Source organism: Erpetoichthys calabaricus, chromosome 15 (assembly GCF_900747795.2).
Source record: "Erpetoichthys calabaricus chromosome 15, fErpCal1.3, whole genome shotgun sequence".
In the NCBI taxonomy this organism is placed as follows: domain Eukaryota; kingdom Metazoa; phylum Chordata; class Cladistia; order Polypteriformes; family Polypteridae; genus Erpetoichthys; species Erpetoichthys calabaricus.
Window position 1 is genome coordinate 61,839,048 of NC_041408.2, and position 23,269 is coordinate 61,862,316.

At 34.3% G+C, this 23,269-nt stretch overlaps 2 protein-coding genes across 2 annotated transcripts in view; one reads left to right on the forward strand and one right to left on the reverse strand.

The window, feature by feature from the left end:
• The window catches only part of si:ch211-130h14.4 (uncharacterized), a 75,988-nt gene extending 53,431 nt beyond the window's left edge, over positions 1-22,557 (forward strand). The window contains exons 8-15 of the mRNA XM_028820668.2: positions 2,450-2,482; positions 2,786-2,881; positions 12,570-12,635; positions 14,428-14,540; positions 15,925-15,985; positions 19,175-19,344; positions 21,110-21,176; positions 21,968-22,557. Of these exons, the coding sequence (XP_028676501.1) occupies positions 2,450-2,482; positions 2,786-2,881; positions 12,570-12,635; positions 14,428-14,540; positions 15,925-15,985; positions 19,175-19,344; positions 21,110-21,176; positions 21,968-22,012 (651 nt within the window). The 3' untranslated portion in view covers positions 22,013-22,557. The remainder of the gene's footprint in view (positions 1-2,449; positions 2,483-2,785; positions 2,882-12,569; positions 12,636-14,427; positions 14,541-15,924; positions 15,986-19,174; positions 19,345-21,109; positions 21,177-21,967) is intronic.
• The window catches only part of LOC114666111 (protein quaking), a 1,435,209-nt gene that overhangs the window by 172,400 nt on the left and 1,239,540 nt on the right, over positions 1-23,269 (reverse strand). The window lies entirely within an intron of this gene.

Consider the following 23,269-nt stretch of genomic DNA (forward strand, 5'->3'; position numbering starts at 1 on the left):
CCTGCTACATAGTGCTGTGAGTAAACGACTCTACTTAGGATCTCTTTCAGAAGAGATTTTGCACCCAGTAGCCAAAGTGTGCCAGCACTGGGGTGAGTTGTGTTACCGGGTGTTGGCCGTAGCAGTCGCAGGTTGCCCTTAAGAAGTCGCACATCATTAGCAATATATTAACAACTAAATGTGCTTCGGCCAAGCCACTTCCAGTACAAGCCTGGTACTGTGATATTATTTAGATTTTTTTTAATATAAAATTGAGCTTAGTTTTGATAATTTTGATAATATGCATGAAGACTTTAAATATATTAGTGTACTTCGGCTAAAATGAAAGAGTTGGCTTGTCATTTTTACAGCATTAACAGTAGAAAAGGGTTGCTTATCCTGCTAATTGTTTAATTTTAGGGTTATTTGTGAAAAGAAAATAACCTTGTCAAAGGAAAGATTGATAATAATTACATTATCAAGCAATAGTAACATACAATATTGTATGCTTTGAGCACCAATAATAGAAACATTAATGAGGAATATTTCAATTGTTTGTTTAGCAAATATTATATAATGGTGAATGGAGTTTGCCAGTTTTATATAGAGTTGTGAAAACTGTTTTTAAATTCTCTGACTTTCCAAGGCAGGAATCAGCTTTCAGTTATCTAAATCTTAGCAAATCCTAAAACTTAATAAATCTACCCTCAGGTGATAAATAAAACATATTAAATTTAACAGTGCTAGTATGTATTCTACAAGGAAGGCAACAAGCTTTACATGAAAGGGTAAGGGCAGTTAAATTAGGACTTAGTGAGGACTAGATGATTATTACTTATATCTAGATATGCAAGACCACAGAAGTAAAACAGATTGTATTTATTTATGAAATGAATGAGAGAGTGCTACAGCGAATACACAAAACAACTAACACTTTTTAGCCCTTGTATTTCTGATTAAAAAGTAGTATCTATGTTTTCTCTTTCAGGGTCCACTTCACCAGTGCAGAAATCAGTTCAGCATACTGAGTCTCATGTCACTGCAAAAAATCTCTGTCCACGTTAAACCCTTATCAATAGCCTGTCTCATTATCCTTCAAATCAAATGTAGACATCTGTGTTCGTTTTGTTGTACTTTTCTAACGGTAACATGCCAAATCACATTCTTTCTTTAGGAGATGAACAGTGACACTGACTTTGTGGAGGTTGCATGGATGTTTTTGTTCCCTCATAATATTATGTTCCCTCATAATATATCGGACCCCTTCCATCTATAAGACAAGATTTTCAAAACAGTGATTTCTTTCAGAAGCCTCTAAAGAATCACATGCATGAAACCAGCTAAAACAACAAAGATTATCCATTCACTTGTTCACTTCAAATGCTTAATCCAATTGCAGGGTTGTGGTGAGTGAGGGAACCGGTCCTGGACAAGATGATAGTCAGGAACAGGGAATGCTGTCTTTCTAATACCCACACGATACGATGCAATTTATAGAGACTGAAAGAGGTCCTGAATAAAACGGTTTATGGAATAATGCAAAAACTATAAGCCATTAACATTTACAGTATAATACTGTACGAAACTGAACTAGGATCATTTTTTAGTTAAAATGAGTTTCTTGGTTCTGTAGTAGAAATCACTACTTTTATATTAATGGTGTAAAAGCTGTTGTAATAGGTTAACACCTAAAGAGATGCCAAATAGAAAGGATACCATAAAAATAGGTGAAAAAATATGCAATCTGTAAAACTGTTTCTCAATGTAAATTAATGTAGAATACTAGAATACTTTATATACTTGTAAAAATTATTTGCAGAAGCACCTGAAAGCTAATTTTAGACAGTGTTCTTAAAATTAAAAATGTTAATTCAGGAAGGTTATGTTCAAAATATTCAGTTCCCATGTGAAATCAGATCAGAGAAGTGGAGATATGAAAAAACTACTACTGCTACTACTAGAATATATGGTGGTTCTTGAATTCCTTGACTAAAAGTGATGGCTTATTCTGTCAGGTGAAGGGAATTATACTGTGTACAGTATCAACAATAGAAATGTTAAGTAGTGCTTCTGAATACCAAAAAGTTACCTATGCTTGTAGATTTGACCAAACCAAATTAATTAAAATGATGCTGCTACTTAAGTCACTGTACATTAACCAAGGATACAATGCTTGTTATAATTTGATTCTGCTCAGATTGAATCCATATATAGTATATTTACACTGGGTAGTTTTCAGAGCAGCCATACATAAAATATGCAAATAGTATAAGGTCACTTCTTCAATGTATTTTAGATAGTTCCTTTCATTTAAAGCACACAGGGTGTTTGGTAACCAGCACAGAATATTAAAATTTAGAGGGCAATACATGAAAAATGCATCCTTCTTTTTGTAATGCATACCTTATGTGTAAAAAAGGAAAATTAATATTGCAAGCTATTTCAAATTACTTATTGTTTTTGTTTTCAGTTCCGAGAACAGCAGAAATATAAGCCATCTTTGGTAAGTGTCTTTGGATAAAAGCATATGCTATGTGAATAAATGTAAATGTAAATATACATAAATAGAAAAAAATCAATGTAATGATACTGTAACAAAAATCATTCAAGTAGTGTAACATTCACTTTTGTGCTATAGTACTTTAGTGAGTTGTGAATGTAATTATTTTATATAAATTATGATGTTTATAAAAATGTTACCAAATAATGGTGAGAAAGCAAAGTGACACTGAAAAAGGTAGGTTGTATATTACCCTTTCTTAACACTTTTGTTTACTGTCTTTTTTTCCCTCTGACCTCTACACAGAATAGCCTTTCAGAAGATCCAGCTTGTGAGCACATAGCTCATCTTTCGAGCAAACACCAGAGGGAACAACACAGAATTGAGCAAATGTTTCCTAAGGTAGATGTCAAACCACAGCCTGTGCAAATCCTCATTCAAATGAGTTTCTCAACATTAGATGTCCTTTCCATACTTTTAAAAATAGTCTTTATCTCTCTGTCATTGCTGTTTATTTGCTTGCTGTAAGATTAAAACAAAAAAACAAAATTAGTGTTTTTATTTTACAAGATAGTGTGTGATTATTACAATGAAAAGAACGGTTTATTTTTCATTGTTGTTTATTTAATAATAGATATTTGATAAAGTAATGCAGACAAAACATACCTAGTCAGTGTTGTTCTTACAATCGGCTGCAGTTAATGATATTTTATCAGTTACTCAAAGCTTTAGATTGGTATCCGCTTTACTATTAATAAAACCATAATGGTGTATGAATAGAACAGTAAATTAAAATGTTGTAACTGCATGCTTTACAGCACTATAACACAGTAAATATGTACATTCATACACAATATACTAATGGCTCATTTTAACATTTTAAAGCTGTTAAAATTATATATCTGATAGGAATGGGGAAAAAAGATTACAGAAAACACATTATTAACACAGTTTTACGTAATATTACAGTAGCTTCGAGGACAAAAACAATCAATAGAATGTTTTTGATCACATATAATGAAGTCAGTATTATTATGTAGTTCGTCTTCAGTGTACTTATTTTCCAAATGATTTAAAGCAGAAAGTTCTGTCGATGTTAATTTATACATTAAAGCAGTGTGACACATAATAATACTCACAAAGCATATACAGTGTTGAAATTTTCAAAGCATCTTCATTTTTCAACCATCCACCTCCTAGTCTGCCTAAGCCAATTACAGTAGCACTGGATTCAAAGCAGGAGTCCACCTCAAACAGGATTCCAGTTATTTGGAAGGTTACCTTCACTTTTATAGTTTTAAAATGTTTTCAGACAAAAATTCTAATAGTTCTGTAAATATTTAATATTCAACCAACTTCACAATCTCTTATCATTATCTTAATTTTGTGGATAGTACAGCATTGTATTTTACAGCAATTAAGGATGCGAATATATGATACAAATAATTAAATTATTGGTAAAGCTTTCAAGGATGAATGTATTTTTAAAATATGTTTTACTTGTACTACCTTAGAGTCATGAAGTAGTCAGACCGGAAGAGACCATTTACAGTAGATAACATGTCTTGTCTAGTTAGTAAAATAGTATAGAACCTGTTCAACTACAGTTCATAAAAATTCATATATAAGCTGTGGACCAGCATAATCAAGTACTACAATGTTTTGTAGATTCACATTTTTTGCTAAGTGAAGAAATACTTCTTACTTTTACCTCTTGAATTTGCTTCACCAGATTTTCCAAAATGCATGTTTGCTACGAAACTCCTGCTAGATAAACGTTATTGATGTCTTTGAGAATTTCACCAAATTCTACATTTAAGATACCAAACTTGTATATCCTAGTAGAGTGAGCTCTTTATGTCAGTGGTGAATATGGGTCAAAGTAATTGGGGATTGGGGCAATGGAGAGCCAGTGGAAGGCTATTGGTCCTCAAACCATTTTATATAAAGTATCCACATTTTGCTTGCTTTTCAAGTGTAGCTTGGATTTATATAATTTGCATGTAGCTTTTAATGTTCAAACCATTAAAACATTACAGAGAACATGCTAGTGTCTGCCCACTTCTTTCAGCAACACTAATGTGTACTCTGCAGTGTAGCTCTGAGACTAAGAAACAGTCTGTGAGAGGGACACCCAAGCTTCCATTGTTGCAGCAAGTATTGTTCTAAGGCTACACTGTCTGCTTGTGTTGACACCCCATTTTGTGTATACTGTGACAGTGTGTTATCATTTACCAAACACTCATCTTTTGAGCAAAAAAGAAGTACTATACACCTTCTCATCAATGTGTGACTTACCTGTCTACAGAGCAAAATGGCAAATTCACATTCACCTGTATGTCATCAAAGTGGAAAACCTGTCTAGCAGCCTGTGGATAAATCATCTTTACATGCCACTGCTGTCATATTACTTTTCACATTGATTTCTTAAAAAAAGGCTTGTGAATTATGTGTCAAATTTTGATGGGAGATAATTGGTGGCTAAAAAACAGTTTTTTAAAATGAAAACATGGGAATACAATCTACAGTAATTTCCTATTATATCATTTATACCTTACAATTGGGCTCTTTGTTTACATAACAATTCTTTGCGAGGCTGTGAACAACTAACTTTGACTAAAAAAAAGTTATCTTCTACAGTTTATAGCCAGTACTCGGCTTTTCAAGACCAAATATATATCTTTAATTATCAGGTTCCTTCTTTTGCTACTGCCTCCTGCTTTCCTAGACAGCCTTACATATGAACAACACAATTTTAATTGCCTTTTATGTCCTACCTTCTGTCAGCACTTGGTGAATTAAAGTAATCTAATGAAGTGGTTTCTCTACCTATTCTATGACTATTGATAGCTAATGTGGTCCGTTTTATGTTAATACATGAAAATTGATGTGTGTTTGTAACTTTCCACTAACAAACTTTTCATCCTGAGTGAGTGCTAGAAGAGATTTATTAATGAATATAAGGAAGGCATATTAAACTCTCCTCCTGGAAGGCTGCAGTGCTTACAGACTTTTGTTCATGCCCCTTTCTTAATTTATAATAAATTTATAGACAGTTACTGCTGCTACTGGAATATTTTTCTTTTGCCTTAATATTAATTCTGTAACTTTTTAAGGTCCAGGACTCTTAATTGTTTCTTTGTTCCTTAAACAGCAGTGAAACCATAGTGAGATGCAAAGTGAGCCAATGCTGATGAATTCCAGTGAGAGAAGATGTTTATTTTTCAGCAGACTAAATTGAAAGTCAAACATTATATTAAAAGTAGCACTGTACCCAAACAGTTTGTTTGTAGTGGAAAAGTCCTGAACAGCATTTTAGGATTTAGGGAGGTTCATTTTCTCACACTCCACTGTCAAAGTTAACCCAGGCAAACAGAGGCAGGGAACATGAGAGAGAACTGTGACATAGATAAACACTCACAAGACTGCAGATTGTGAAGGAGGGCGAAAGCATTACTCACTGGCATATTATCACCTTCTTCCTCTGACAGCTCCAGGGAGGCTTCCCTAGAAAATAAAGTGGAGAGCAGTGAAAGTGACAAACCACTACTTTCAAGCTGTTATGGCCTTTTCTGAAAGACAGCCATTGTACAGCTGTGGGAAGTATGAGAACCCATTTAAAATTGTCAGTAGTGATGTGACTAATGTTAATCAAATTTATAATAAAGTAAGCATTAAATTAAGATATGTATATACACACATACAAACATGTGTGTGATGTATATAAGTATTTCTTAAACATATAACCATTCATTAACTATTTAATTACAGTGTATGATCAGCAAGTAGAGTATTTTTTCATACTGTAGGACCAAATTCAACTTTTTTATTTTTCATAGCTTTGTGAACTATCATGTAAATTACTTTAAAATGATAGTTTTAAACATGAAGGTATTTACAGATAAACTTAAAGATTTGTTTCAAAGGAATCAAATAAATATATAGCAGCACTGCATTAAGATAAAAGTAATTTTTTACCTGCCTTTATACAAATGTATTAACTCTCAAGTCATAAACCATTAAATTGAAATAAAATACGGTGTTTCAATTTAAATCCAATAAAATGAATTTCTTGCCCACTGTTGCAGGTTTTCATGTTGAAAGGGGTCAGATAACACTTTTTCTTTTGCTCCTTGTTGATTTTGGAGTGTTGAATCCCAGTCTGACAACAGAATTGTTCTATCGCATTAAGTTTTTGGGAGATGAAAGTTTAAATGAAAAAAAACTACTATTTAAGACATAAAAACTTAATATATTTTTAATTACTTAAACTTGAAAATAGTATGAATTACACATACAATTGTTTTAAAATATAATTAGTACTAATAAAAAGTTGTCACTTGGTAGTTTTTTTCCCCACTTATAATCCTCTGAAGGTGTGGAATGACCAACAGGTGTCTGCTAACATTGACTTATTTTAGTTTCCACTATAATATCTCTCCATCTGCGAGATGTCTTGGTGGAACTCTACCCATGTTCATTAGAGACTGCTCCCATGTCCTCGGGAGGGGGGGGGGGGGGGGGGGGGGATTCTAAATGAGAGTGTAGGAAATGGATTTTTAAAGACATGTTGCACCCAAGTGCCAGCTAGGAAGAGAGAAGCTCATCAGCCAGATCCTCATAGTTTTCTACCTTTATATTTCCAAGAAAATTGTTACACATGCTTTTTTTCCTGTAAAGGATGACTGTGTGTTCTTTTACCATTTGCTTACCTGTTACTGGTCAAGACAATGGATGGAAAAACCTGAACTTACATATTTCTGTACAAATATTTAAACAGCAACTTTGTTTCTTCTAGACAATAAAAGGGGCATCTTTCTAGCCTACTTAATACAAATTCCTGGCTGTTTTAATGGAATAAAAAGAGAGAAAAAATACTGTTTGAGAACAAAAAAATGTTGTTTCCACTTCAATTAACATTAAAAACGAGAAAGACTGGCATTTTTCAGCTGCAAAACTATGTATACCATAAAACAAACATAACTTATTTTTTAAAACTATACCATTTTTTTCAAAGTGGCTTTTTTTTGCTGAACCTGATATCTTGCAGAAATTATTTGTAGACAAGAAATTACAATTTGAGAAATGGATTCAGCACAATTAAATCTTTAAAATACATCGATTTGTTTGTGCACAAGGATTTTGTTTAGACCAGTGTAATTTCGTGTTTAACTTACCCTTAAGTGTTTTTTTTTTTTGCAGTTGGAATTAAACATATATCTGGTAATATGAAACTGCTTTTGACTGTTGTCTGTATAATATTTAGAAAAAAAAAACAGTTTTTTTGTGAGTTGTTTTACCCCAGCCTTTTAACACAAGATTATCTGAAAAGCTCTCATTTAAAATCTATTGTTTAGATCTCACCAGGGGTGGTGAAAAACTTGATACGGCTGACATCCTCACCTCACTTATCCACACCTTTGCTTGATTGCTCTCTGTTATTTTATAAAGTGTAAGCAGTCAAGTTTGGCACCATAAAACAGTGGCGAGACTGACAACTGCGGAGAATAATACAGGGAGGAAGCTGAACCAGGAACACAGAAACCATCTTTGAAGTTTGAAATATCCTTAATTTTCCTGTTCTTCCTCCACTTCATATTAGCTGTTGTCTCTAATTATTTACTTGAGACTTTTATTTAATGGAGTATTAAATTTATAGGACTACCTTGATTTTTTAATTTTACTTGTATTATCAGGACAGATATTTGTATACCTTTATAGATTTTTCTGGTGTCACGTAATTTTGTATTTTGATATTTGTTACACTGTAATCCATGCAATAACATATTAATAGTATATTTTTTAAACAGAATTTCTCTTATTTAATGTTATTACCAAGTGTTTTTTTACAAAACAATTTAAAAATATTGACATCCATCCATATATTTTATGAATTCGGTTTATCAGACACAGATTTGTCAAGCCTGTCTCAGTAGCTGTAGCAGTAGCAGAAGTATTGTCACGTGTACAGAGTACAGTGAAACTGTTGTTAGTATGTTGTACCAACATGCAATCTGTCACCATGGTACACAAGTATTGGGCACTAAGGCACACTATACCAATTTCATTACAGAATGCACCCCCACATGCATCTACTTTCACTCATATTAGCTAATTAGAGTTGACATGCTTTTGGGATGTAGGGTGAATTTGTAAACTCCACAAAGACAGCTATAAAATCAAATTCTCGTCTCTGCATTTTTGAGGCAACGGTACTAATTGGTAACCACTGCACCACCATGATGCCCACAGTTAACAATACAATTCGTAAAATGATTCAGTTAATGCATTCAATGTAAATTGAAGATAAAGAAATGTAGACAGTGCAGCAAAGCTAGCAATAGAAAGGCCAGGCAGTAACAGAAAATGTACAATGGTGGCAGAATGAAAATTTGAATGTGAAAAGTTTGCAGCAAGAAATGAATGCATAGTGTTCTGATGAAGCAGTCATCCCCAACATTAAATTACAATTAACATAGAAGAGCATTGAAATTTAAGGTTTAAGGTATTCTGTGCTTTTGTCATGTTTACGGAAGAAAAAATTAAACTTGCTTTCTCAGCTGCATCCAAACTCTGAAAAAAAGTCAGATAACGTGTAAGGACCGCAGTGTAGACTTTCAGCTGTTACAGATGTTTATACAATGAATGCAACATTAGCCTCCTTTAGGCTTTTTTTCCCACCTCTGGCAGTTACCTACTATTTTCAACTCGGATTCAAATCTCTGTATTCAGTTTCTTGAAACATTCTATTGAAGTGCTCTGGTTCTGCTACTAAAATAAGATATTCTTATCACAAAGTCTACATAATCAAAAAGATGTATAAGCTAGAAAAATGTATTTTTAATAATCTGCATAACCATTATATTTTAAAATAAAAATCTTAAAAGATTTTTTTTCAAGTAAGTCATAACATCTTGTGCTACCAGTAATTGTGTCTTGATTTATTAAAAAAGGTTATACACAGTAATGTGAAGCTTAAAACAATTATGCTATGGGCCTTCAAAGGCCATGTGATTAATTGAGTTTATTGCTTCACCAGCCTTGGTTAAATTCAGTATACTTTCAGTATAATGGATTGACTCAAACCAGGACATGTGTAAAACTAATTCAGTGTTATAATATTGGCCCCAACTTTTAGCATGACTATGGCTACTTGTAGGTATATTTTGTATAATACAGTAATACCATTTCATTGAGGCAGTTTAAGCAGTTGATATTTAAAATATGCAGCAACATAGACCAATTAAAGTATTTCTTTTTGCTTTTTTTACGTTTTACTAAAATACAATTTGGAATCTTAATGTATTTCATTGGATTTTTACCATCATTAATATAACATGTAATTTTAACTTGAAATTCTTTATAAATAAAAAAGTAGGAAATGATTCATTCTACTCACTACCTTCCTAGGACCCCCTACCCCATGTAAATATTTGTTACCATCACCATTTGCAAATATTACAGCCATAAGTTGTTTGTAGAAGCTTTGCACATCTGTATCCTGCCCATTCTTTCTTGGAAAAGTACTCAGTCTATATGAGGTTGCATAGATGTAGGCTAAAATTAATAGCATTACAGTTTTTAGTTAGTCTTTCAGTGGCTTCTATACTAAAACAACAGACATGAGATGCAGAACTTGTTTAGAAGAAAGAGTACATCAAGGGAATGGAAAAGACCCATCCAAAGAGGAAGTTGCCTTACACATGGTTGTAGAGCGTCACAAATGGTAAACCACAATTTGACGTATAATGTTTCTTCCACTCTAGGTGATAGAATATTATAATTCAAATGCCAGTCATGTGATGTATGTGGAAAGTGAAACTAAAAGAGTAAGATTAATTGATGTTGTTTACTTGAATATTCCTGCCTTTATTAAAGCTTTTGAATAGCCTCCTGTAAACTTGTTGAATTTTTCTTGCCATTTTCTTGCAATTCTAACCACTCTTTTACTTCTGACTGGATGCCTAATTCTATGGCTACAATCTGGCGCTGTGAGACTTCCCAAGGTATTTAACAGGGAATCATGAGAAACACGTTTTCCTGTCTCATTTCTGTTCATGTTCCGTGCTACACCTCTTTTGTTCAATCATATTTACTATTACTTGGCAATGACAGTTACAGTGCTGTCACCCAAAGCCTGCAAAATATTTACATGAGTTTATTTGTAGATTCAGGACTCCCATTGTTGTGCCTTTCTACAGTATTTTTGAGTATTTTCTCAGTACCTTCTTATCTTCAGTTTTTTTATTTACTCCTATTCTTTTTTTCTACCCTCCTGAATGAATCCATGCACTGATGTTATTTGTGTCATATTTCTTTTCCGTTCAGAACAGATAATCAGTGCTATTCTTAGTTCATAGGATGATAATACAAGTGAATCAAATAGTAAAAATCCTCTTGAGATAGGGCAGCATGTACCCATCATTGATTACCAGGGCACTTGAATCTAGGCTTGTCAGTTTATCTTTATTATTAATATTATTGTATGTATCACATTGCAATGATTGTGACACAGAAGTGTTCAGAAGCCATTCCACCTTCACTTCAGAACATAATCTTCCTGAAGCTAAGCATATTTGGGCCTTACTAATATTTGGATGGAAGTCAATCCAGGAAAAGCTTGGGTTATGGCATGGGTGGGGTTACCCTGTGGTCAGTGTGTGTATCCCAGTGCCCTAGTGCAATGGCAGAGACACTGTGCTGTAGACATGGGTGCTGTCTTTTGAATAAGGTGTAAAACTAAGGTCCTGACTCTCTGTGGTCATAAAATATTCTTAGGCATCTTTCGAATAGAGTGAAGTGTTTCCTGGCTAATTTACCCACAACAGCCTGGGCATTCTGGTCCCCTAATCATTACCTGTCACTTATTAGCTAACTGTCTCTCTCACCCTTCACCACTTATTAGCTAATGTTTGGTGAACTAACCGGCACAAATGGCTTTTGTTGCATCATCCAGGTGGATGCCATACATCGGTGGTGGTTAAAGTGGCTCCCCACTGTCTATATAAAGCATTTTGAGTAGATTAGAAAAATGCTATATTAATGTAATTAATTAATTAATTAATAAGAATCAAATTAATCCCATTTCCAATACATTTTTTTATATAAAGTCAACATTTTTGATGATTTCATTGATTCAGTACAACAGACTATAAATCCAGTATGACAGTACATACTTTCCACCATTTTTGTTAGGCAAGAACATGCCAATACATCTCATTAAAGCCACACATTAATGCAGTGCTAAACATTCATTATAAGTTAACTCATAGGCAGAAAAGCCTTTGAGGTAATTGATGCAGCCCTGTCTTGCGCATGGCATGGGTGAATACTGTTGAAGTAATTCTGTGATTCTGAAAGCAAATAGTCGCATCACAGCCCTTTCTTCTTGTTTCATAATAAAAGGGATGAATGCTTAAGAAATCTATCATTGTCACATGTTATTTAAAATTAATTTAATGTGACGATAAACTTGAACTACATTTAATTAATTATGAAAAACTGGTAGAATTTTGTTTTCACTTTCCTGTTGTAGATTTTTTTGTATTTATCAGTGCTACAAAATAGAGGTTCCACTTTGCAACACAGAGAAAAAGAGGAAAACGTTAATGAGAGATTAATAATTTTAGAGCAGCTATATAAATGAAGTGTTGGAATGTTTTGAACAGGATTATTACAGCATGTGAATTTTCTGTGAAGTTTTCATTTCTCCTGTATGCTTATGTGGGTTTCCTGCTCAAGTGCAAACATATGCTGTCTGGTTGTTCAGTGACACAAAATTGCTGATGTTGTATGGATATGTTTTATGTGTTCTGCAACAGGGTGACGCCCTGTTTAAAATAAGTTCCTGACTAGGAATCAAATGAAGAAAAAACAAAATGTAAATTACAACTATAAAAATTAACTAAAATTTAAAATCAGAAATAGAAATTCAAAAGCAGAATCTAACTTGAACAGTGTAACCTCAATGAAGTGTAAGTTGAACAAACAATGCTTTGAAAAAAGCTGAGAAGAGTTTTGTTTATTTGTGGTGTTCTTGCAATAATATGTTCAAACTGATATTTAATTACTTTGTCGTTATTTTTTTAAGTTACAGATCCCCAAGTTTTTTTGTTTTCAAGAAGACTTAAAGAAGCAGTACAGAACTCCAGATGTGGTGCGTATTAACATTACGCTTATCTAAAATAGATTTAACAGAATGCATTATTCTTCATGGGAAACAGCAAAAAGTGCATGCAAACAATGTTTGTTTTCAAAAGTTATTTTTGATTGACAGTGCAGAAGAAAAGAAAGCGTGACAATCAAATCCAATAGGCACGAGAGCATTAGGGTGGTGGCTGTAAATATTAGCAGATAAGACAATAAAATGGTAGCACTGAAGATATGAAAGTAATAAATTACATGTTAATACCACTTACACATTAGACCAACCTCCTTGACTTTGTACTCACTGCCTTTGTAGTTCTGTCTCATCCCACAGAGTCATTGCACCCAGCTGTGACATGCAGGTGTGACAAAGTGGCAAGCATGGCCTTTACTTTTCTAACAAGCTAGGATGCAAGCATATTGTACTATGCATACAAATTAAATCCAAATACTTTTTTGTTGTATTCTGTTTACATACATTGAACAGTGCACAGCATACTTTAAAATGACAAAAATTAAGTTCAGAGAATTAGTTCTAAGAGTCCTAGAGTCCTAAGAATCAAGTCCTTATTTATTTGGAATGTCAGTAGATATTGTCAGTTTACACTGTTTAAGTCTAATAGCTTACAATCTGTGCATTATTTTTTCAATCCATCTATTATCCAATCTGCTTAATCCAGTTTAGGGCCATAGTGGCCAGGGCCTGTCTAAGCCAATGTTGCAGAGGAAACCTGCAGCCGGATTCCTGCAACCCTAATTGGATAAGCTGATCAGATGGATTATGTCTGTACTTCATTAGTACTTTTAGGTTCAGAAGTAGGTAATCTTCCACAATAAATAAAAGTAATATTAACTATGAAACAGTAAATCGTCTTGACTTTAGATGCTCATATTTAATATTGCCCTAACGTATTATAGTGTAAAACTCTTGAGTCTGTGAGGAACAAGTGGAATGCTAGGATATCATAGATTACAGTGTATAATTTTTATGTTAATGCCAAACCCCTATATAATATAAACAGGACCTGATTTCAGAGATGCAACAAAAAAGGGCATCTTAAATTCAAGGTAATAAAGTAGCAGATTACATTATATGTATTGTCAGTGTGAGTAAATTACAATGTCTGGAACCAGCTCATCTTCTTGTTAGTAGCAGCAGGTTAGAACAGAGAATATGAGAGAGATAAAGACAACAGATTTTGTTGCTTCTTTCATTTGTGGGTTATGTGAGGTAATCAACAATTAGTGTTTTTATATGCACTTTAATAATCCAGTTATTCACAGAAACCTGGTTTATAAAATGCCATGTAAACTCTTAATCTGGTTAGAGAAACTGGGTTATTGGTCTCAAAGAAACCAGGTTAACGTATGTCTTTAGGTATTGCATAGTTTCTTTAATAAATTATTGAAATAAATGTGAAAATTTTATATTATTTCTACACTTATGGTCCTTTTATTCAATATAGTGTATATGTTGAATATATGATAATATTCACACTGAAAAATATGCCGTAATATCAGAGTTGGGTGCAAACCAAAAAATTGTATATGGCTGAATGCTATATAGCCAGACAGATGGAGGTTCCAGTTTAGAGAAGAACGAGGCTGAAGTGCAAGTTATTAGTTGGACTTCAAATACAAAATAGTGCCAATCAAGATAAGGAGTTCATGTTATATTCAGGAGTAGATTGGATTGACGTCAGTAACCTGGAGCCTAATATTTTCAATTTTATTTAGATAAAAGGTTGAGTATCACGCACATTGCTTTAAAGAAAATAACTCTTCTTTTTTTAAACCTGTAGGCTTTGGTCTCTAAATCATTACATGCTTGTACATCTACTGAGCGAGAAGAAAGTCAAAGGAAACTGCACCATATGTACAATGTTTCTTTTACTAATATGGCATCATCCAAAAGGTAATATTTATTCATATACCCACTTTTAAGCCTGCTTGTCTGCTTGAATGTAGGGAGTCAGAGTGTCTTCCAGCAGCTCTGGGTTTAATGTCAGTACCATCTGTGGAAGTTACGGTATGTAGGTACAGCACATGCAGGTATTCACACTGGAGTTTTTTGTTATTCTTTAGATAGTGTTTAAAGTACCATTCTCACAGACTGTATAAGAAGAAAATCAAATGAATGTGTATGTATAGAGCATGGACAGTAAAATCAATCAAATGTTGCATTATATGAACTTGTTTTAAAATAAAGGAAGTATTTTCAATTATTTTACAGCTGTACCAGTTTCACCTGTCCCTATCCTTTGTATCATAAATAAGAATTATATACTGTTTTTACACAAGATCTGGATTACTCTGTGACTCTGAACAGGAATAAGCAAGTTCATCCATCTATCCATCCATTTCTGAAACTGCTAAATTCATTTTAGTGTTATGGGAGCTGGAGCCTACCCTTCAGGCGTAAATCACACATCAAGCCTGGACAGGGTGCCAGTTCATTGCAAGACACACATGCACATACCCATACTGGACCAATTAAAGGTCACCAGTTTACCTTATACATGTCTGTGGGATGTTGGATAAAAACTTGAATAGGAAGGCACATCATTAAAAAAACAATAATAACAATAGAAAAGAATGTTGGGATTATGTGTCATAATAATTACTCCTTATCTAGTTATCACATTAGACAAATTGACAAGGAAAGTTAATTCCACATCTAAAAAAGGTTAGAAACAATTTTGGATGTTCAAACTGTAGATGCATTTCATTAGTAGAACCATTGTATCAATTACAATTACTTTCTTCAATCCATCCATTTTATGAATGTGCTTTATCCACTAAAATGTCACAGGAGACCACAGTATTGGGTTCCAGGCAGGAAGATACCACAGATGAAATGTCACTGTGTGCAATAATTCGTACATCCATTCTAATTCATGCAGCTTAGTTTAGCAGTGTTTGTGATCTATGGGAGGAAACAAGAATCCCAAGAGAAACAGTACAAACGAGCAATACTTGAAATAAGATGCCTGATAATCTTTCAGCTTTTTTTGAAATGAGACGTAATGACGATGCTTGCTTACATAATTTTGTTTTTTGATTGTCAAAAAGTGTTATATAACAGCTTAGTTTATTTTTGGAGAAATAACTGTGTGTAATATTATTTTATATGTGTTAAAAGTAATTCTGATTTTCATTGTTAGAAATGTCATTGAAACTAGTAATTTTCAGAACAGCATATTTACTGTTTTTATAAATAGCTACTCTTAAGTTTCAGTGAGGGGTAAATAGTATTGCCTCTTAATGTGCGTTTCTGTGTTTGCTGTTAACTTGCACAGACTACTGGACAGAAATGGCCAGTTTACATGCTTTGAAGATGAGTGCAGCGTGAGAAGTCTGGTTCGTAATTTTGTTTTTTTTTCTGTGAAGCTTTTCTCTGTGATTATTTTTATATACTAATACCAATGTCATTAACATTTAAGGACATTGTTATTCTGAATTATGGGTGCACATGCATGTGTACTATTTATATTTTGTGTGTGTGTATAAAGTACTTTTAGCTTAGTCTGTGAAAAAAAATATGAAAGATGCCTCAGAACTGCAAAAATGGTATCACATGATAATAAGAATATGTATTAGCATGTGTTTATATATAAGCATGAGTTTATGTGTAGGTATATGTTTCCAAATCACACACACCCTTAGCAAAAAACAAAAACCAGATTCTCGTTAGTGTTGTAGATGTCTTTTTGTAGTTCTAAAGCGTCTGTGTTTTATACCTTTTTTATAGACTAAGCTACAGGTATTTAAAAGATTACAATCTCAGCATTTTTTAGAGTTTCATAAATTTGCATATAATCATTTCTAAATCTTCAGTTTTCTGATGTGATGATCCTATGGTTGGCTCTGTGCTCCCAGGTTGCTATCGGGAGCCTCTTGAACTCGTAAGCTTTGATAGTCATGAACCAAGATGAGCCGGGCAAATGAAGACACACACATTCAGCAAGGGGTTGGTGCAAAAGTGTTCAGTGCTTTTATTTAAAATCCAAACCAAAGTTTTCTAAACCCAGTGCAGTACAAAGTCTTCACAATAAATAAATAGTCCTTAAAATAACAAGCCAAAAGTGGAGGTTAAAATGTTTAATAAATATACCAATAAAGATGAGGTTAAAATCATAGGCAGGTTCTTTCTTTAAGAACAAATACAAGCTCAAATGTCTCTCTGTAAAATCTTGCATTTCCTCAGCTTATCTCATCAGGGCCTTGCAGCATGAGGAAACACTTGCCGACAGTTGCAGTCATCCATTTATCCTGGGTTTGGGGTCCTACTACCAGACCGTCAGCACTGGTAGGACTCTCCTCCTAACCCCATGCACATCTCCCTTAGCCAGTCTGTTGGCATCACCCAGGAGATGATGCACTACAGGGCTGCTCCTTTCCATTGCTGTAAGGAGTGCCCCTTCACCAGCCCCTCACTCGAGCGCATCTCTGCTGCTCGCTCCCTCAGGACATGCTCCTGACCAGCTGCCTACTTTCCAGACAACATGGGCTCCTCGCCCCCTTGCCTCTCTCTTTTCCTGTATCCTCCGTCCTCTCTCCCCTCTTTAATCCTCTCAATCTTTGCTGTTGTTGTCACTCTCTGCTGTGCAGGCTCCCTTTATGCGGCCTGATTGGGTACAGGTGTGGTCCGCTGCCTACTCCGAGACGTGAATTAGGCACCTGACTGATTCACTTGCATTTTCACACGAATGCACAATCAGCCAAGCTCTCCAGTCAGCCTTAGAGCAAGCGCCTGCATGTGCACACCCACACCCGTTTGGAGCCCGCACACTCCGGGACCTGAATATTTATTTAAAATCATGCTTCGCCATGGATCTCTTATCACACTTGACCTTGTCTTTCTTTTATTTCTACCCTTGGAACATCCCTCCCTTTAATTCCATGGCACATGGGTGTTTGTGTCTTAGGATTAACATGATATACATGGTAACTGGCAAATGGATAAAATTACAATCACAGAAAGACCTCCATTCTCCATCACAAATTACTAGATATTATGCATTCCTTATTGAAGATGAATGTAAATAAATGTACATTTGTTATTAATTAATTGATTCATAAAGGGTGTTCATAAGAAATGTAATGAATAACTTCATCAGGTAATCAAGTAGATAGTAAACAAAAATAGTTTCACCACATATTTGAAATATTAAAACATGTACTTCTCGATTGTAATAGAAATTTGTCATTGTTTCCCCCTTTGTTGGAATTCCATAGAGAGCTAGACTGATAGTAAAAGATCAATAATGGCATATTCATAATCACTGATCATGAAGTAGTCTAAAACGTACATCCACATAATACATCCACACTACTACGTGTTCTTTTGAAAAAGCAGACATTATTATTATTTTTTTTTTTTTTTTGCCTTTTGTCCACACAGCCCCTACGTTTTTAACCCCTAAAAACAGAGATTTTTGAAGATGCTCTCCAGAGCCGTATGTGTCTGAATATGCTGGCTCAATGTTGCTGTGTGGAAATGGAGACTTTTGAAAACACAGATTCTAATCACGTTATGATTGGTTTGTGCTTTGTATCTGACCCTTCCCTGACTGGAAGCTTTTCATTGCATTTTTGCAGCTGCTTTGCTCACCTTATACTCGTGCGTCACTTTTAATAATAATTCCACTTCTTCAGTCCAAACAAAACATTCCTTTTTTTTTTTTTTGTTTTTCGTATGCACCATTGCTGTTCTCTGTGTGTTAAATACAAGTTACAAGTGAATGTCTAGCATGGAGGACACTTCCTTTTTCTGTTTTCGCTGATGTGTCCATGCCCTGTGCAGGCAAACACCTACATCATACACATTTTGGTCATTTTAGTGGGGGTCAGAGATACTTTCATAAATGATATGAAAATGCTCATGTGGACAGTGATTGTTTTCATTTAAAAATACTGTTTTTAAATGAAAATGTAGTAGTGTGGACATTGCTAAATTGTAGGAACTGCCTAAAGGGGATTCTCCGTTTCCAAAATTAAATTTGAACAACTCATGCCTTCACTTGTTGTTCCTGCCTCTGGTTAGAATGTTAGTTACTAAGACGTTTAGCTCACTGCAGTAACATAAATCCATGATTCTCCACTTTTATACCAAGTAGAAAACTGGCAACGTGTTCACACTGATGGCTGATACTGATGTTGCCTAAATTTGATTATTTTTGTCTTCTGCTGCCTCTGACTTTGAATGCAAGACAGTTTTGGTTCTCAGCTCCCATTTACTGACTTTTGCATATGCTGTTAGTAATAAACCCTGGCTAAAGGGGTCCATCTCAATTTATTTCCCCCCCAAAGATTAACAATGCTAAACTTTTGATATTTTTTTAACACTCAAAAACAGTAGAATTCCGGTGGTAGAAAATATTATTCAGATGATTTTTAAGATGGGGTTAAACACCCAGATGTAAATAAAATAGCCACTTGAAGCTGTTTTTCGTAGTTGAATCTTAAATCACTTTACGTTTTTTTTCTTGCTTTCACTGCATATTCCAGCATTTACCATTAGCACTTTTATTGGCTTTTTGGTTTTAGATCTCATGTTTTTCACCAGAAGAAAGTAAACTTTCAAAACTCAGGAGGGAACATTCTGGAAATAAGACTTTCAGCATGTTGTCGCCCCAAGACGGTACTGAAGATGTCACGCCTAATAGGAATACAATCTTAAAATGTGACAGTTCCAAAGAAACAGTCCCCTCAAAAAGGTGCGTTTAGATAAGATTGTGTAGAAAAATTGTGATTCTTTGAAAAACATTTTGTAAGCAGTCATTGCTTAAATGAAACATACATATTGATTTCTAAGTATTATAATATGATGTACTGCCTTGAACAGCTAGAGAATGATTTTCTGTTAAGCTTTTCTAAGTTTCCTTCTGTTTGGCATGTTATCATGCTTGTTCAAAACACCATAAACATTATAAACTTCTAATACAAATCAAGATATATTGCTTAATCCATAAATACAACACTAAATGACATATTTACGTCTGGAACTATGATCAACAAACTAATTGTTAATGACAAAAGGTCTTTTTATACTGAAGTGTCAAAAGCCATCCCACATATGCATTCTTTCATTTTATTTACAGTTAATTTTCTTATTTTCGTATTGATATATTCTGCTATTGTTTCTTTATTTGTTTAGTTCCAATGTAGAAAACTCAAGCCCCTGACAAAGGCAGCAAGTAGGGACTTTGTGGTGGAACAATAACCAGAGCAGCAGCTATATGAGGACTTGGCTCTTGTAAAGCTCCATCAAATCCTCAGTGCTCTCACATGCCCACTACATTGCAAATTTAATTTCAGCTCTGTGGCACTAAACAGATTCTTACAAGATATAAGAGATCATTTGTACCCTCAGCAGTTAGTCTGTTTAATGAGAACAGGTAACTGGAATGTACAGTACATTCATCACTGACACGGCAGATTCATAAGCACCACTATGTAGAATGACATGAATTTTTTTAGTAACTGCATGTATTTATATTTAACATATCCTTCTTTATCATTTTATATTTAAACCCTATATCAATTTGAGCTCATTGCTGATGAACAAACCAAATGAATTTCCCTATTTGGGATAAAAAGTTGAGTTAATAGCTCCAAAATCACCTGTGCTGTCCTTTCCCTGGAGTACCGAGTGCACGTATTGCTGTTTTCTAGGAAAAGATGAATTGGGCCATGATGAATGAGGTTGGGGAGTATGTACTGGTACAGAGCGTTGCTGCACCCATCACACGATGAAACAACTCGGGATCCACCTCAAGCAGGCACGCAGTTCCGTCCCACCCACCGGAAATGACCACCTATCTGCCGTAGCCAGGTGTAAAGTCACACTGAAGAAATCTCGATTGCAGCATTTGTTTCTCATATTTTTAATTCATCACTGCTGCCAAGGGAAGCTGATAGAAAGTGTGTTGAGATTAGTGAGCTTAATTCAGCACCAGCAGCAGAATACTGAAACATTTGTATAAATGAAGGCATATTAATAATGAGCCAACATTCTGCATTGAATTTCAGCAGGTTTCACTCCCTCTACCCAAAGAAATCTCAATACAGTACATTGTTCAACAATGGCGCAGTCCTACAGCAGAGCATCCATGTTCATTTGACCATGGCTTCAACTAGACTAATGGTAGAGCGCTGCACTCTGCGTGTTCAAACTACATAAGCCATCGTGAACATGTTGTATTGTGTCAGCTTCTATCCATTGCTTCAAATTGCACATGCTTTTTGACTTACTCTTGGATTTTTATGAGTGTGAACTATTTTATATTGCATTTGTTTCATATATATGATTTTCCCAGATTTCATGCCTCTTAGTAAAAGTAAATTGCAACTGTCTAGTTATTCTTGAATTTTGCTTTGCAGTGTACTGTATTCATGTGATATGATTGTTATATATATATATATGGTGATTTTTTTTCTGTTTTTGTTTTTTATTGGTAATGACATCTTCATTATAACCAGCCTATCTTCATGTAATCCTGCTATACCCTTAACAATGGAAGACATATGCAGGACTTACCCAGTTCTGGTTGGTATTCTTGTTTCTTCCACAACACATAACATGATTATCTTTGCTTTTCTCTTAACAAGTTTTATCACCAGATTAGCTAAGACTTGACCATTAAAACTCTGCAAAACTCCTTATTGATTTTGCAATTTTAATCCTTAGCACTGCCTTGGCCACAGTCACTTTGGCTATAAAAAAAACTGTCGGCAAGCCTGATCTCATTACTAAGAGAGCAACTCACCAAACCGTTCTAAATGTTTTTCAGAAATTGTGGGTTCATTTATTTAGTCAGTACATAATACCATGCATTGTGGTTGTCTTGCCTTTTAAATATAAGTTGATAGATAGTTACAGTCATTTCTAAGAAGATATTCCAAATTCATATGTATTTTTATTGTTTTTAGTTATTTAATTCATGTGCCACATGGACCTGTGCAAAATATTTTATATTCAGGCTTTGCCAGCTACCTCATGATTTTCTGCTTTTGGATTATTTATCATTGCAAAGAAAACACAAATTTCAGATGCTCAGATTTCAAGTACAGGATTATCTTTTTATTGTAAAAATGTAAACAGTTTATTTACATTCATCATGTTTTGTAAAAATTCTCTTTTTTTTTTTTTTAAATTCAGCCTTCTTCTAACTAGTTATCCTCTTTAAAATATTTAGTATTAAAGCTGCTGTTAAAATGTAGAGGAACAGAATTTATTCCTTGTAAATATTATCTTATTCATGATTTATTTACCAGACACAGGCCAGATTATTGAAAGTTAATGTAGAATATATTCACATATATATTTTTCTCTTTTAGGAGGCAAAGACAACCAAAACGTTTTGGGTAAATTATGCAAATTGAAATGTTGGATTTAATGAAGAAGACTCAACTTCAGTGAGCATCAAATCAAATGACTTCAAAGCAAACTAATTTATGACTAAGTATTCAAGATCTGCTACGTTACTTGACACATATGTCTGGAGCATAGCGTGTTTATTAGTGCTTACACCAAGATTCTACTTACAGATACATTCTCTAACAAGTTACAAACCCCCACATTCCTCCTAGAAATCTCCTGAAAGTTATCATCTTTTTAATGTGAAAATCTAACAGTTTCAAAATACAATAAGGTTGACAAATATTCTCCAAAAATTCTTGGATGATATTTCAAGCTTTAGTAAGTAATGTGGATACCTGGTTGAGGAATCCAGTTTAAACAATATGGTTTCTGATTCAGCTCCTTAGAGTGGACTCTGGACAGCTCCAGGAGTCCATGTTCATATCGTGACCTCATCGCTGTGCGCGTGGAGTTTGCATAAATGGCGACTCTGAATGTCTCAGTCTGGTTACGTTTGGCAGCACACAGTGGTGTACCATCCAGGGACAAATCCTTCCTTGTCTCCCATGTTGCCAAGATAAGGTGACTCCATCTGATCCTAGAACTGGATAAAGTGCGTTCAGTAAATGGTTGGATGTGTTGTTGCTTTAAACATAAGCATCATGTCAATAAATAATTGCAAATGTGATGATTTAAAAAAAAAAAAAAAACTTTCCAGCATTTTGTAAATAAATGATGTGCTGCATACCACATCCTGCAATTTGCAGATTACATTAACATGTATTAATATGGAAATTATTTTAAACTTGCAGTGCCTGGATCTCTCTCTATTTATATATATATATATATATATATATATATATATATATATATATATATATATATATATATATATATATATATAAAGCGAGTCCATCCAGTGTCCATGCCCAGGTGCAACATTGTTTGGCATCCACTAGAGCAGTGCTCCGCAACCTTTTCTCACCTACGACACACCAAAGTTCTTCCTAGAATTCCGCGGCACATGAAAAGCCAAAATATATAGCAGTGGCGTGGTTGGGGGATGTGGTCCGCTCCGAGCGCCAGCTATTTAGGGGCGTCCAAACTACGGTACTTTCCTTTTTTTTTGTTCCTTGAGGAGGCGCAAAAAAAATTTCTTTCAGCTTTGGGCCGTCAAATTTTTCACCGCCCCGGGCAACATGATCTCCAGCTACGCTACTGATATATAGATACTAATTTAATACACAAATTTTACAATAAATTTTCATTTTTTATTATAA